This window comes from Mastigoproctus giganteus, chromosome 9 (assembly GCF_048544385.1).
Source record: "Mastigoproctus giganteus isolate SK-2022 chromosome 9, ASM4854438v1, whole genome shotgun sequence".
In the NCBI taxonomy this organism is placed as follows: domain Eukaryota; kingdom Metazoa; phylum Arthropoda; class Arachnida; order Uropygi; family Thelyphonidae; genus Mastigoproctus; species Mastigoproctus giganteus.
Genome location: NC_143583.1, coordinates 134529188 through 134546050, shown reverse-complemented (window position 1 = coordinate 134546050; position 16863 = coordinate 134529188). Strand labels below are relative to the sequence as shown.

Below are 16863 nucleotides of genomic sequence, written 5' to 3'. Positions count from 1 at the left end.
ACCTTTACTCTTCAGAGTCATGTGTTTTCCACGTTCACATATAATCTAATTCACAGTGGCTGAAGTATCAGCACTCAAAGCACAGAACTTTGGAGTAATCAAAATAATATAATCAAAAGCTTTTGTAATGCTAGATTTACACATACTCACTACATTATCAAAAATCACAGGACACATTCTGATTTGAGTATGCTTCTCCCATTTGGTAATTTGCTAGTTCAGAGCAGGAACAAAGGTGTGCAGTAAAGCAGTTGTGTTCAATAAATGTATTAACAGCCAACAATAGTTTTTTGCTGAAAATGTATAGTGTTAAAGCTGCATAATAACTGTATACCATATCAATGGGTTGTCTATATAGCTGTCTTTTAAATATTTCAGACTCAACTTCATTAATGTTGGAAGACTGTGGTTGATGTAGGTGTACCTAAATGTTCCAGTAGGCTGTGAAAATTGTGCGACAGAACTCACTGATCTTTGAGAAGAGTTGTTACAGTCTGTCAATGTACAAAAATAGATATTTTTGCCTGTAGATATTTATATGTATCTGTAGGCATGACAATAAGAACTGCATGGCATCAGTTTTCACTGTATTGCTGCTGCACATATGCTATAGAATGCAAGTTAGCTGTTAGTCTGGAACAAAATTCATTGTTCCTAGGATCTGGATGTGGAAATTGATTCTATGAAGTAATGAATTATTACACAATACTATGATCTGGCAACTGGATGTGGAGAATGTGTTTTGATTCTATGAAGTGATGAATTATTACACAATGCACTGATCTGGCAGTTGGATGTGGAGAATGTGTTCTCTGAGCATGAATTTGGTGGGGGTTGCTTTTCATGGTTTGGACTACATTCACTGGTCACCCTGCCTGGAGCTGCCATAACCCTGACTATTTGGACATACAGGATAACTATTCACTGCCAACACACAATGGAAATGGTATGTACATGACTCTTGCAGCTTCCAACATGCTAACTCCATTCCACAAAGCAATACTCATTTCCACATAGTTTGAGAATAGAATGGATGATATGGATTGGAAAACAAAAACTATTGTCTTTAACCCTAATAAACATCTTTGGCATGTGTACAGGAACAACAGCAGATCAGAGCAAGACCTACTGGTCTAATTTCCACCTCAGAGTTAACATAGGTTTTGCAGGAAGAGTGGCATAATACTGCATATGGATAGGCGTAATCCCAGAATAATGTGCCAGATATTCTGGGATTACTACACTGAAGGTAGTGGAGAATGATAAAGAACTGGGGATAATTGTGAAATCAGACATGAGGTTCTGTGAGTAGTGCAGATATGCTGCTAGGACAGCTTATGGGAGTTTTGTCGAGAATATACAGGAATTTTTGTAGCAGGGATAAGGAGGTGATTATCTCATTATATAAGGCAATGGTTAGGCCACATCTGAGTACTGCATACAGGTCTGGAGGCTTCATTTTAGGGAGGATGTGGATCTTTTGGAATTAGATTGAAAGAAGAGCAACAAGATTGGCAATAAGAGTGAGGGCAGCAAAAGGATGCTCTCACTAGAGGGACTTCAGGAAAGGCTTTGTTTGCAGGAGAAGTGGTACAATATGCCACTCCTCCTGCAAAGTTTTGTAAATTGCAGATTAGAGAGACTAGGCCAGTAGTTTCCAACCTTTTTTTTTTTTTTTTTTTTTTTTTTTTTAATAATGGCACCTTTAAGTAATTTATTTTATTTTGTGGCATCCCTACTCAATTTTCTGCCCGTTAAATCTGATCCTCTCTCTCTCTATATAATATATATATATAATATTAAAAAATATATTATATGATAGTTACTATAATAATATAATTATAAACAAAATTACAATTCATAATGCAAATTGTGATATATATAATAATTAATTATAATAATTATAAAGTACCTCTATATAAAGAATAATAATTTTATTCTTTATATAGAGGTACAAAATGAACATCAATTATAGATCACCACAAAATTAAAAAGATACCGTACAATGCAAGGTATTTAAACACTTGGTTTACGTAACTTTTCAATGAGATATTTGTGCCTAGTGTGATTTGCAGATATTTTTGATATTAGGTGGAATATTGGAGAGATATACTCTCATTTCTTCCTCAATCATTTGTTGTCTTTCCCCCTTGTTAGTTTTCATAGTGGTAAGCAGAGAAAATCCTGACTCACATAGGTAAGATAAGGATGTACCTTTTTATAATGAAATGAATATATAAATAATAAAAAAAAAAAATTTAAGTAACTTAAACCCAGATTTTGTGCCATCCTGGTTGAAAATCACTGGACTAGGCACCCGTGAGGAGATCTGATTGAATTGTTTAAGGCTTTGAATAGACTGAGTAAGTTCAATGCTGACAGAACTTTTCCTCTTGCTCAGACGTCCATATGACAAATTTAAACTGGAAAAAGTTCAGCAATTTGCCTTTAGCCAGCAGGTATGTGGTTGTTAGAACAAGCTTCAATTTGTGTTGTGGAAGTGGGTAATTTTAATAATTTTAAGGAAGAATTGGGCAAATTCTTAGAGGGAGACAAGCAATGTGGGAAGTTTTTTTTGATAAAGCTGTATAAGTTTGCTTTCATGCTTCATTTATCACTACTAATACTAATGCTTCTGCAGTCTGTTACCAAACACTTGTAATATACCTAGAAGATTCAACAGTTGCATTAGAGTGACGATGGACCCACATACATCACTAAGATTGTAAATCAATTACTATTTTATAATAAGTTCAAGGTATTCAGTGACTTTTGGTAACAGTGGATATACATGGTGATTTAGAATTGCACATCATAAATTCAACAGTGGGTTCCTGATAACAAAACACATTAGTAATAGTATTTGGCATATAGTGCAAGTAAGCCACAGGGTTTTGCTATATGCTTCCCTCTTCACATAGGTAGCTATCCAGCTGACCTCTAAATTTATTCAAACTGTCAGCCTCAACTACCTACAAGGGCAACTTGTTCCAGCAATCAATGACTTGCTAGCTGAAAGAAAACTTCCTACAATCTAATCTAAACCTCAACCCCTGCAATTTGAATTTATGACCCCCCCCCCCCCCCAGTTCTGGAATTCTTTATAACAGTGAGAATTCCACTTTCATTCATTTTACTAATCCCTCTCAGAGTCTTATAAACCTCAATAAGGTCACCTCTGAGGTGCTTGGTTGCCAAGCTCTATAACCCACATAATTGGAGTCTCTGTTGTCAAAAGAAATTGACAACACTGTTAGGATTTTTCAAAAATAGCACTGTTTTTCAGAAAAACAATGTTAAATTTTGTGATGTCTTTTCCAGGAAATGATGCAAAACAACACAATTAAGTAATGCAAAACACACTCATGACACAATCAATACAAATTAAAATGAAATTTATTAAAAAACATGAAATGCTTGTTGATTAACAAGGTACTATTTCCTGCATTTAGTCTTCAGGTCTCAGCAAAAATTCATTAGTGACAACCTGATTATTATTCATAATGGAATGCAACATGGGAACATTCCCAAAGTGTTATGCAAATTATAAAAAAAAAATTGTGCTATTTGGGGTGTTGCTATAATCTATCTGTGTGAAAAAAAAAAAAAAAAAAAGACATTAAAGCATCACCCCCAAATCTTTATATATTAATTCCAATTTTTTTCCCTTATATGTATCCTTTTTATTTATGTTAATGCAATTGCTATTACTGCATTATAAACTCTACAGAGACCTCCACGTTTCTACAAACTAAATGTGGAAACAACATTCTGTAAATCAACAAGCATTTCATGTTTATTAATACATCTGATTTTTTGAATTTATATTGATGTGTTATGCATGTTTTACATTATTTACTGTATAATCAATTCATTTGTATCCATTACTCTAATAATGGAATTGGTGTTCTGAAACTTTAATACAATTTTCTTTTTTGTCTAACAAAACTATGCTCTTTTCAAAAAATCTCCTAAGATAATTTTTGATTATTTTTGTTATTGGGAACCTATTGTAGAATTAGAATTTATGAAATGCATTTTGAAATTATCCTATGTATAGTTATACACTCACTAGTCAAAACATAATGACCATCCCAGTGGTTTTTCAACCGGCCATTCCTCCCACAAAGTGGTATGTTTTATGGCAGGCAGAATTACATAGCATATGCAATTTTGTATGCTATGAAATCATATCATGTGTCACTCGATATGACTGCAAATCACATATGATTTTGATGGACTTTGAAAAGGGATGACCGTTGAGTGCTGGCAATATTATGGAAACTGCATATCTTATGAGCTGTTCATGGAATGCTGTTGTTGTAGTTCGGTTTAACGACACAAGGGCTACTAAGGCCAAATTGTGTCTCTTCATCGTTAATTGACAAAAAGCGTATTGTTAGAGAGATTAAATTATATGCTTCTGTACAAACCAATATGTTTTATATATAATAAAAGTTCTTCAATATTTGCTTCATTTCCTAAGATGCGAGATAAATCAGGTGATATATTCAATGTAGAGAGTGACTGAAAAGTGTTTGACTGGATGGTTGAATGTAAGGGACAATCAACCAGGAAATGACAGACTGTAAGTTGCGTCTGACAGGATGAGCACTGTGGTGGGCTTTCACCCAATAGGAAGAGATGAGTATGGTGAGTGTGTCCAATTCTGAGTCTTGCCAGTACCACTTCCTCTCATCTGTTTCTTCGGAAGCCAGACAGCCACAGCTTTGGATCTTCTTTTATCTGGTAAAGTTTATTGTTAGTGTCACTTTTCCAGGTCTGTGACCATTTATCGTAGCAGGCTTTGTGTATGACAGACTTAAAATCAGAGAAAGGAACCTGAGGATGTTGTGAGAGAGCGGGTTGAGGATGTTTAGCGGCAAAGTCAGCACTTTCATTTCCCGGAATGCCTGAATGGCCAGGGATCCAGCAAAAACTGATTGGACACACTGCAAGCGAATAGCTGGGAATGAATCTGTTTCAATGCAGGGTGAGAAATGAAGGAATTCTTCCTTATGGCAGAGAGAGCACTAAGAGAATCTGTGTAAATTATGGCAGATGAGATGGAAAGCTCAATTATCTTACTAAGCGCTAACTTAATGGCATATAATTTGGCTGTGAAGACGCTGCAAGCAAGTGGTAGTGTGGCTGAACTTGTACATAAAGGAAAAACTGCCGCAGCACCTACCATACTCTCAGCTTTTGAACCATCCATATAAATTTTACAGGCATGGTTGTTCATAGCATGAGCTGAATGTAACTGTCTGATATTGCAGGAAGGTATATTTTTCCCCCACTGGAGGAAGTGGAATGCTGTAATTAAGGTGTTCCAAGAGTGGATGGGTAGCAAACAGAGCATCAGTTGCCAGACCAATGGCAAGTTTGTTTGTTTTGTTTTGGTTTTTAGGAGCATTAGCAACTAAGGCCATATTGCTCCGGGGATATACGGCGGTCATTCCCTGACCTTTCCGCATCCTTCGTATTTGGTGGTCACGGGCTCGAACCTCGGTCTAATCAAGAAGCGTGTGCTACGCACTGCTGCTCCTGCCCACCTGGCTACGGAGGCGCCCAATGGCAAGTGCTCATGTCTCATTGGTTGTGATGAATGTAGGCTGTCCTATTTTGTGTAAGCCAATAGAAGGAAAACGGTGGAACAGCCGATCATGGACTTTAAACAGAGGACAGTCAGAAGTGTTTCCAAGATACCAAGGTACCCAGGTTTACAGTCATCCATCACAAACAATGCCCAAAGTTTGCTTTTGAATGGCATCATTGGATCACTGATGACCGGGGGAAAAAGTTGTCCTTTCTAAAGAATCACATTTCCTGCTATGCTGCTTGGATGGTAGATAGAAGATACAGTGGCAAAATGCAGAGAGGGAACAGGTGGCATCAGTGTTTTGGTATAGAAAATGTTTTCCAGGGAATCTCTTGGAGCCCTCATACCCCTAGACTGCATTCTGAATGCTACAAATTACCCATCCATTGTGGCTGATCAGGTACAGCCTTCGTGGTGACTGTCTTCTTAGATGGCACAGGTGTGTTCCAGTAGGATAACATGCCCTGCCATGTTGGTAGTATTCTACAAGATTGATTCGCTGAATTCACCCGATATGAATCCCAGATATTTGCCAGAAATAAATCCCCGATATCGGATACTATACCATAATCCAGGTGACATGGTACAACAAACCTTCTGCAATGTTCAGAGCCCATAAAAGTCCCCGATTCATCGTGTGACAGTGGTATTGGCAGCAAAAGGAGGTCAGTCATAACCATTATTAAGTAGGTGATCACAATGTTCTGCCTAGAAAGTGTGTATATAAACTCATTTAAAGCTCAGTGAGGTTTATAATTTTTGGAATACAATAAATATGGTTATGTAATAAATAAAATAAAGAGCAAAAATAATAATAATAAAAGTGAGATTCAAAATGACAAATGATTTCATTTCATTTTGGGTTCTAGCATCAGTAGGAACTGATGGATTTCTTGATGAAGGGGGCAAAAAGCATAGGTGATAAAGTAAGATTCATTTTATTAATCCTTCTGAATTTGCACTATAAGAAAGAGTAACCTCTGATGCTGAGGGAGAAAGTCACTAAGATACTATGTCCTAGATGTTACAGTAGTCACAACACCTGATGGCAGATGACAAAAGGCACCAAGGAATTGGATTTTCTAGAAAAGGGTGAGTCATAAGTTGCTTTAACATTTGTTTTTAAAAAAGCAGTCTATGGTTTTAAACCTGCTAGAAAACAATAATGTAAACATATTAATAAAAGACACAACATTTTTTAAACTATTTTATTTTAAATCTGCCCATTCAAAATGATGGCCTCGAAACAAGAAGTCTTTTTTTTTTTTTTAACTTTTGACAAACTTTCAAACATAATTGTCCATCAACTGCTACAAATTCTTCTGTAATTATTGTTTTCATCATCTCAATGGAGTTAGGTTTCTGGGCATAGACCCTATCTTTTAAATGTTCCCACAAAAAGTAATTCACGGGCATTAAATCTGGAGATCATGCAGGCTACTCAATTGGGCTACATCTTCTGATCCATCTGCTTGGGAATTTTCATCCAGAAATCTCACCATTAAGGAATAATGGGTAAGTGCACCATCCTGCATAAAGTACTTCCAACTGAACACAACTTTTTTTATGTGAATAATTAAATTTAATTAAAATAATGGGCTTTGTTCATGCTATGCAATAAATTAATAAATGTGCAGGGTTTTATTTCAACATAGGCACTGAAAGCCCAGTTTTAGAGGGGGAGCTAAATTATACATGTAAATTTCATTGTGTGTTCAATCAGAAGGAAATGAGCAGCCAAGCCATATACTGCTTGGCTGCTTGTTTATACTTGATGTATTATTCACTGTTTTATACAAGGTTGCTAATTGAACAGTCTTGAAACAGCAGTACCTCAGAATATTTAAATGAACAATAGATCCACCTCATTTGGTGATGCTACTCAATTTAAAAATGATATTAGTAATTTTAGGTTTAATTATTAGTATTAGTAAATTATGCAAGGAAGCAAGCTTATACAGCATCACTCAAAAACAAAAAAATCTCACATCACCTGTCCATCTTCTCTGATAATTTGTCTAATTCCTTCTAAAATTTATTAAAACTACCCACTTTCATAACACCAAATGGAAAAGTTTTTTCCAACAATCAACCACCCTCTGGCTGAAAGCAAAAATTTCTGCACATCTATTCTGCAATCATTCTTTCTAGATTTCAATTTATGCCCCCACTATGTGTGTTGTCTGAGCAAGAATAAGGATGCTATCAACATTTAATTTATTCAATCCATTGAAAGTTTTAAACACCTCAAGTCAGATCTCCTTGTATGTGCCTAGTTTCCAGATGCTTAAATTTGCAGAAGTGAAGTGTTTCTTGGTCAGAGTACTCTTTTGTTCCTCTCTCACTAATCTCATTGCTCTTTTCTGCACCCATTCCAACAGATCCACATCCTTCCTAAAATGAGGCTTCTGGACATGTATGCATTATTCAAGATGTGATATCCATTGCCTTATAAAGCAGAATAATTATCTCCTTATCCCTGCTGGAAAAATTATTGTATATCACTGACAAAACCCCATGAGCTTATCCTATCAACCTATCTACACTGCTCAGAGAACTATATGCCTGAATATTATGGATAACAGTGTAGTTTCTAAAGTGAGCATAAGTCCAAGCCTTGTCACTGTTAATGGAAAAAATAATATACCGGGTGGTTATAAAATAAGTTTCCCTATTCAGGAGACCCTAGTGTCAAAATGGTTAGACATAGCACTGTGAAAATCGGTAGGTAAGTCATTTAGGGTATGGGGAAGTGATTTGTAGATTAGTTCAAATTTCCGCCACCAGGGGGAAAACGGCGCTGCACAAATGTAAAAGTTTTCATTTACTTCGACACACTTTATGTCCATTATATATGGCTCTCACAAAAAAGGAATGTGCTCTGTAACAATGTGAACATTTTTACATCGTAAAATATTCTCATAAATAGCCATACATTACTTTTGCCAGTCACTATATGTGTGGAGTAATAAGGCCGTGTTGAAAGTTGTTTTGTACGATTCTATTCTTAGTAAGCAGTAATCGAATTTCCATCTCACTCACATAGTTTCAGTCGATCCACTGCATGAAGCCGACATTCGATAGGATCAGCTAAGTAGTGCCACATTAGTATAACTCAGGTATACAGTGGCAAAATCTGTGGGGGCTAGTGAGTAAATCGGAGTCAGGAAGGTATTCCTGAAAGAAATTCGAACTGATTACTGCGAATTGACTCTTGTCGGAAAATGGACAGAGGTAAATAGACTTTGTATGAAGAGAATACCTTGGAATAACCCGGAAGTATCATCGTATATCAATTAATAATTTACTCCTTTCTCACGGTAGATTTCTCAAATTAAACGTGTCTAATTACTAGGACAGGTGATCCTAGATTTGCTTTTCCCCACAGAAATAAGCTCCTAACCAATCAAAAACGGGGCCATCCAAAGGGGTAAGGGAGGTATATATTGGGAATATGGGAAAAACGAGAGTTCTGGATGAAGATGGAAAAAGGAGCTAAAACTTCGATGATGAGAGATGAACAAGAGGAGGTAGTGCCTGGCAAGTCGCTAGGAAAGTATTTGGGTAAGTTCGTCTTTTAGTTTAGCGACCCGTTATCTGGAATTACTGAACGACCACAGCTACTATTCTATTCCCCGCCTAATATCACATACTAGCCTCTCTCCTCCCAGCTAAATTCACAGATGTATTTTCTATATTAAGGCCAGAATGTGTCATCTATTGTACCAACTACTGGATACTGCGTTTCCAGTAACGGTAAACATAACTATATGTCAATCTTACACATTCGCCTATAAATTTTTACACATTCGCCTATAAATTCGAATAGCTGGATGCTCTTCTACTTATTGTATATTAACAACGATTGTTTACCGAAACTACATGAAGAATGTAGACAGAATGGCAGAAAGGTGCCGTGTTACTACTATCCATTAACTAGTAAAAGTAAAGCTATCCTGAGTAAAGCTAACACTTACAACATAATATAATTCTAATTCCCTGTTTTACTTATTAATTCTTTTACTCTAAATAAATACACAAGTCCATGTATGTATAATAAATTACACTTTGTTTGTTGATCTATCTTTCTTCAGGACTATTCCTAAATACACACTTTTGAGTGCATACACATAAATATTTAAACAAACCATCGTTAAAGGCGGGCTCAAAGGCCAATACACAAAAGGGCCTCAGAGTTTAATCATCACAACGCAATTCTCGTTGCTGCATTCTTGCCCAACGTCCATCTGGGTGAGTTTTAGAGCACAGGATTTTGTCCTAATTTAACGCTAGACGCTCATATAAAGTCCTAGTCTTTCTGGTTTCTCATTTTAGTGCTGGAAACCTGCCTGGGAGTCTTGATATTCGTATTAAACACTGCCCAGCAGGCGCCCTACATTATTACAGAAAAGACTTCGGAACAGCTCTTTTAGTAAAACTGTTCTGCCAGAATAATAGTAACGTTAATGCAGCATTATGTGAATGTCGGAAACTTAAAGGTTTGCGTAAAGGACCTTTGACGTCAGTTGGGCTTCGAAAACTAATAAAGAAATTTGACACAACCGGGGAGTTAGGTGTAATTCCAGGCAGGATACTTCGTCCACTACCTCCATTCCAAGTATTGGAATGGAGGTAGTGGATGAAATGCCGGTTGGAATGGTCAGAATGGGAAACACTACCAGTCAGTAATGCCAGAGGTGTGTCAAGAGACTAGAACCTTCCTTGGTCTACTGTACGTAAAGTGCTGTGAATAATTTTACGCTGGTTCCTGCAGTGCAAGAACTAAAGTCTTGTGATTAGCAACAACGAATAGACTTTGCTCTACGATTTCTGGCTTGTATGGAACTTGACGCTACATGGGCTCGAATGATTTTGTAATCTGATGAGGCATATTTCATTCTTCATGAGGTTGTAAATGCACAAAACAGCCAAAAATGGGGAACTTCTGGTCCATCTGCTATGCATGAAAGGCCACTACAAAGTCCATACATTACAGTATGGTGTGGATTCACGGCAGAGTTTATAATCGGACCATTTTTTTTTGAAGAGTCTACACTAGTTACTTCATCGTCCCATAAGGTAACTAGTGCATGGTACTGTGCTCTTCTAAGGGATCACATTATTGCTGCTCTGCAAGAAAGGCAATGCTTGGAGACCAGTGTTCATGCAAGATGGTGCTCCTCCCCACGTTGGTCGACAAGTGAAGGAACTGCTCCATTCAACATATGGAAATGATCGCATCATTTCTAGAGACTTTCTGCAGTTCTGGCCAGCCTGATCGCCAGATCTCAATCCCCGTGATTTCTGGCTATGGGGATACCCGAAAGACAGAGTTTACTGTGGCAGCATACAGATGATTGTCGATTTTAAAGCAAGCATTAAACCTTTAAATTAATATGCTTGTAGCCAATGTCCCCAATGAGATGTTATGCAAAACTGTGTCGCGCGCAGTCCTCTGTTTTCAGAATGTCATCTCAAGTGAAGGAAAGCACATAGAACAATATCTGAGATTTCTAAGTTCTGATATTAAAATCTAAACCTAAGTTAAGTATTCCATCTCATGTTTACAGTGCCAATTTCTCCCCTGATGGCGGAAATTTGAACTAATTTTTTTTCTTCTACAAATCGCTTCCCCATATCCTAAATGACATACCTACCGATTTTCACAGTGCTATGTCTAACTGTTTTGACACTAGGGTCTCCTGAATAGGGAAACTTATTTTATAACCACCCGGCATACATACAGTCGAACTTGGTTATAACGAGCATCAAGGGACTGACAAAATTTCATTATAACCATTACTCGCTATATCAGTGATAGCAGAAATGGGAAACCCCCTGGGGCGGTTAAACAATGAACACTTTATATCAGGAATGAGTTAAATCTACCTCCTATTTTTTTTAAATTCTCAATAACTTGATAAAAACATAGATTCAAAAAATAAAAGAAATATTAGAGAGAAAAAAATAATATAAGTATATACCTACATTATTTCTATTAATATGCTTGTATAAACTACAATACACTTAATATTAAACACAATTTATTTGTCTGTAATTTTAAAACCATACACTTAATACTAAACACAATTTATTTCTCTGTAATTAAAAACAATACTAATAAATAATAAATACTATTTCAATTAGTCTATTTATGAATCTTAAAATTGATGTTTGTTTTAAAAATTTCGCTTTGATAAGTTTCCCCTTAAAACAATCAATGAGTTAAAAGTCTCATTACTTGCCTCAGTTCCTTCAAAAAAATTGACTAATATGTCCATTGCATCTTGAGCTTGTGAGATTGTCGGCACTGATTTTAATTCACTTTCAATTGTCATCATACCATCATTGTCTTTACCATCGTTGTTATCATCTTTGTTGAGCACAGAATCTACAATATCACTCTCTGTGGGAAGACCACTAGTTAATAAGTTGTCATCGACTCATACAAATTCATCGATGTTATCTGTATTAAAACTTACAATGTTGTTACATAGCAACCATTCAGATAATGATAAGTTGTTTTCTTCGTTTCCGTCTTCTTTATCTACAACTGAAATTTCATTTGAATTTAACTTCGATTTCTTGAAGCAATTCAATATGGTTGTCGAAGTAACGTTGTTCCATGCATCATTCAATAAATTTATAGCATCCAATATCGATACAGACTCTGTAAGTTTCTCTTCTCTTTGACTGATCAGATGTAGAATTAGAAATCTTTTATAAAATCCTTTCAAACTCTTGATTACACCTACGTCCATTGGTTGTAAGATGTCGCATTGGGAGGCAGAAACACTTGATTAATGTTGGACAAATTTGAATCTGGGGATGTGTAGGACAGTTATCAACTAACAAAAAAATATTTTTTTTCCCTTTTTGAATAGCTTCTTATTCCAATCATTTACTTAATGCCGAAAAATATCCGAAGTCATCTAAGCTTTCTTGTTTGCAGTGTAACCACAGGAAGTTTCCTTATGTTTTTGAAACACTGAGGTTTTAACGATTTTCCAATAACAAAGTTTTTTTTTTTATCAGTTCCTGTCATATTTGTGCATACAAGCACCGTCAAGCGAGCCTTTGATATTTTATCCACCAACACATTTTCCCCCTTTGAATTTAAATGTATTGTCAGGTGTAAAATTCTAAAAAAGTCCTGTTTCGTCATCATTGTAGATGTCTTCGTCATTGAAATCTTTCCTGATTTCTGCCCAAACATGGTCAATCCATTCATTTGCCATTATTGGAGCTGCAGATCGAGATTTTCCACTAATTTTTGCATAAACAATGTTATGTCGCTTTTTAAATTGATCCAGCCAACCGTTGCTACACACAAAATCTTATTTTTGCACCACGTTCTAACTGGTGCAAAAATAATTTCAACTTTTTCGTGAATCAAGCACTTTCTTTTGTTAGTAGACATGTTTCCAAAGGAATGATTTGTTTCTAACTGATTTTACTTTAAAATGATATAGGATCTGCATACAAAGTTCTTAGAAAGCCCGAAATGCATACAACATTCTTAGAAAGCCCGAAATGCATACAACATTCTTAGAAGTCCTGAAATGCATACAAAGTTCTTAGAAGTCCTGAAATGCATACAAAGTTCTTAGAAGTCCTGAAATGCATACAAAGTTCTTAGAAGTCCTGTTTCCAAAATTCTTAGAAGTCCTGAAATAATTTTATGGTTCAGTGAATACAAGACAATCTGTAAATAGGGTAATGTGACAAGCAGAATGCCAATGCACTATTGTATAGCCCCGTCCCTGAAAGGATAAGATCATAAACTGCCCGCTAATCCCCATGCAATGTGGGTGGTCATAAAAGCTAAGTCGGCCTTTTCATTTTTGTCTCTTCCAAGAATTGGGTTTTTTCGACCCCGAGCAACGAAGAATGTTTGCACAGTTACCAAATTTGTTCAGTCTATCCATGTAGTACGCTCGTTATAACAGTGAGCAGTTGTATGGGAATATGCATAAATTAAAATCATTATGGCTTTTTGCTCGTTACAGCCATGATCTCGTTATTTCCGTGCTCGTTATAATCAAGTTCAACTGTATATATTTTTTTAAAGTTGTTGTCATTATTGTAAAGGTGGACCTACGTGCTATTTGGGAGTTTTTATAATATTTTTGTAGGGTGGTGTACTTTCATTTTGTATTCTTTCAGGCTGTGTTGTATTACTTAACCAAATTTTAAAAGGAAATTTTAAAAATACCTGTCTTCAGTAACAGCTATTGGTGAACTTTCCAAATGAATTTTTGTAAATTTCACCTGAAGATTTTCACCCCGAGCCAAAGCACTTTGAATCCGGGTCATATAGCGAGAGTGTAGGGTGCTATGCAAGGCTTTTTTCAGAAACTGTTCCAGTACAGTGACAGACCAATGTGAAGGAATTAGCTGAAGCACCTGAAAGAAGGAATTACTGTTATGCACCACATTTATAGCAATACAAAGGCAATAATTTTATTTGCACATGTTAAATTTATATACAGGAGGGTTCAAAATGTTACTATTATTACATTTTATGCACTATAAAGTAATATAGCCTGTCAAATTAAATAAAAGATTAAAAGATTAGTTGTTTAAGAGTTTTCAATGAAGCAACTTGGGTGATGAGAGATCAACATATGGCTGTTTCTCCTTATCCTGACAGGAACTGAACTGGCTTTTCCACAGTATTAGAACTGTGAGATCATAAAAAATTAAAATAAAACATCGTAAATAGAAAAAATCTTTTTGAAATCTATAGTAACTCACTTATAACTAATTAATATTAAAACTTTATTTTCATTAAATATTAATATCAAAACTGAAAATGGAATAAATAATTATATAACAAAATGTTTCCAATCTGGAATAATTCAGTAAAATAGTAGATCTGCTCATAAATCCTCATAAATCTGCTGTTCAAAATTCTCAGAGGGGGTAGTAAATCATACAAGGACACAGGAGAAATAAGCTAATTGGATTTCAAAAAACAGGAGAGAAAAAAAAGCACCACAAGTGACGAATTTATGAATTACGTTCCATTGTTAATTTCAAACACCAATTTCATTATTTTTTACATATTTCCTAGACTGTACATCATTGTTAGTATGTATTTGCAACATATAAAATCATTCATTTTGTGAGACATTCAGTACCAGTTCCCAGTATAATTCTTAGTAATGCAGTAATAGTACCTAGTTTTTAAGGAAAATTGATTGCTGAATAAAACTACACTATTTACCTTTAATATTAAAAAAATATAGGACAATTACAACACCCATACTGGAGGTGGGATTCAAACCCTTGACCTTTTATTTTTTAGGCAAACGTTATTCTCACTAGACCAATCTATGCTCATATTTTGACTTAATGCTTGTAACTGATACTCTAGAGATTAAATCAGAGCTACTGTATTACCTAATAGACATATTCAAATGTGATTTTCAACAATATTTTTAGATTATTTAGTTAGCAAAAAATATACTTATTTTATTATGCTCTTGGTTCACCCAAACTTGAAAGAAGGAATTACTGTTATGCACCACATTTATGGCAATATAAAGGCAATAATTTTATTTGAACATGTTAAATTTAAATACAGGAAGGTTTAGAATATATACTTAATATGAATTACCTCTGAATAGTTAAGTTATGTGAATAACTTTCAAAAAATGGTTTTCAAAATCTGGCATTTGTTATGTCCCAAAGATGCCAGATTTATGAGGTAAATACATGTTATTCAAACCAAAAAATATTAAATAATATTCAAGTTTTCCAATTTAAAATCATATCCCTTTATATATTGTAATATCTTAAGTTGGAAACTAATGACAGAGGATCTATTTTAATTTGTTAAACAGCATTATTAATGAATAGTCTGAAATTTCTAATTATTTTAATAAAGATTTACTACTGCTATTAATGAATATTAATAGACTATTCTTATAGTGAGGCAAAAAAAGAAAAAAAATTAAAAAAAAGAAGAACACAAAAGAATCAAAGTAGTAAATGTTCTGAGGTTATTTTTCAATTCAGGGACTGAAATAACACACTAATCCGCATTTTAAGTAAAGTAAGTTCTGTAAGTTCTTTTACTGCTGATAAGAAATCTGAACTATATTTTAAATGGAAATTTTGAAAGATTGAAATTTATTTGAAATTTGCTCTATCACATCATAGGTCTCCATAGATCAGTCCATTTCCCTCAACATGAATCGTTGATGAGGCTTCCATCCTACAGTGGACTGATAATGGCGGCAGTATTAAAAACAGAAATATCAAAGGATAGGTTCTCCTGTTGCTTCATACATGGCTGCAACCTGGATTTCTATATACACTAGACTGGGTTAAATCTGAGACTTTCTGACTTACTTAGGCAGCTGGTTTCAGTATCTGTCTCTCTTTTCAGCATCTCTTTTTCATTAATATGATCTCAAGGTTTCTCCTAAACCATGGGAATGGCAAATGTCATGGGTTTCTTTTTACCACATTTCCACAAATGCAAGTTCTCTACACATGCACAGCACACTTTATGGGGCCAGCTTTTGTTCACCTAATTTACTTCCAAAATGTGTGGCCTTCACATTTTTCATAAATGATGATTGTTCACACAACCACGAGTTGCAACTGTCAAAGACAAAGAATATGAAAATCACATTAGGAGCAGATACTAGTTAGAATGACTGCACTAGAAAACAACTGAATGTGCAAGAAACCTTCGCAGGTTTACATAGTTACTTGACTTGTAGGTCTTGATATGTCTAAACAGATCTAGGCACATCTATACCTGTTGGTCACAATGGAAATAGTACCATATTGTGAATACATGGAATGTGTATCTTAAGAAAAAATTCTCACTGTTTATAAAACAGCTGTATGTAACAGGTAAAAATAGTCTGCATTTTTAGAATTAGTAGCAAAAGTACAACCAGAAATGTCATGAATTTTGTAAACATCAAAATTTTTACAGACCAGTCTAATTTGAAAATTGCTTCGAAGTCAATCTCTGTCACTGAAAGGACGAAAGTGTTCCTAAGAAACTGAATGGAAACGTATAATTTTCAAATTATTTCAATATATTGAAAGTAACCTCAGGACCTTTATTGCTTTAAGCACTAGAAAACAACCTAACAACCTTTATTATTTTGCATAGGGAAAATGTGGCCCAGTATTAAGGGTTAATAGTACCTATAACAAAGGTTGTTCAACTAGAAGTTTTTATTTCATTTACATTTAGTAGCTTACTTAAACTCAATATATAAGTTGGGAAAATG

The 16863-nt window shown here is 35.1% G+C and overlaps 1 protein-coding gene across 4 annotated transcripts in view; it reads right to left on the bottom strand.

Annotated features, from left to right (window-relative positions):
- Positions 1 to 16863, bottom strand: part of LOC150080753 (transforming growth factor-beta receptor-associated protein 1-like) — a 272526-nt gene that overhangs the window by 12315 nt on the left and 243348 nt on the right. For all 4 annotated transcript variants that reach the window (XM_090382037.1, XM_090382036.1, XM_090382038.1 and 1 more), the window contains one exon: positions 13818 to 14008. In XM_090382037.1, coding sequence (XP_090238163.1) covers positions 13818 to 14008 — 191 coding nt within the window. The remainder of the gene's footprint in view (positions 1 to 13817; positions 14009 to 16863) is intronic.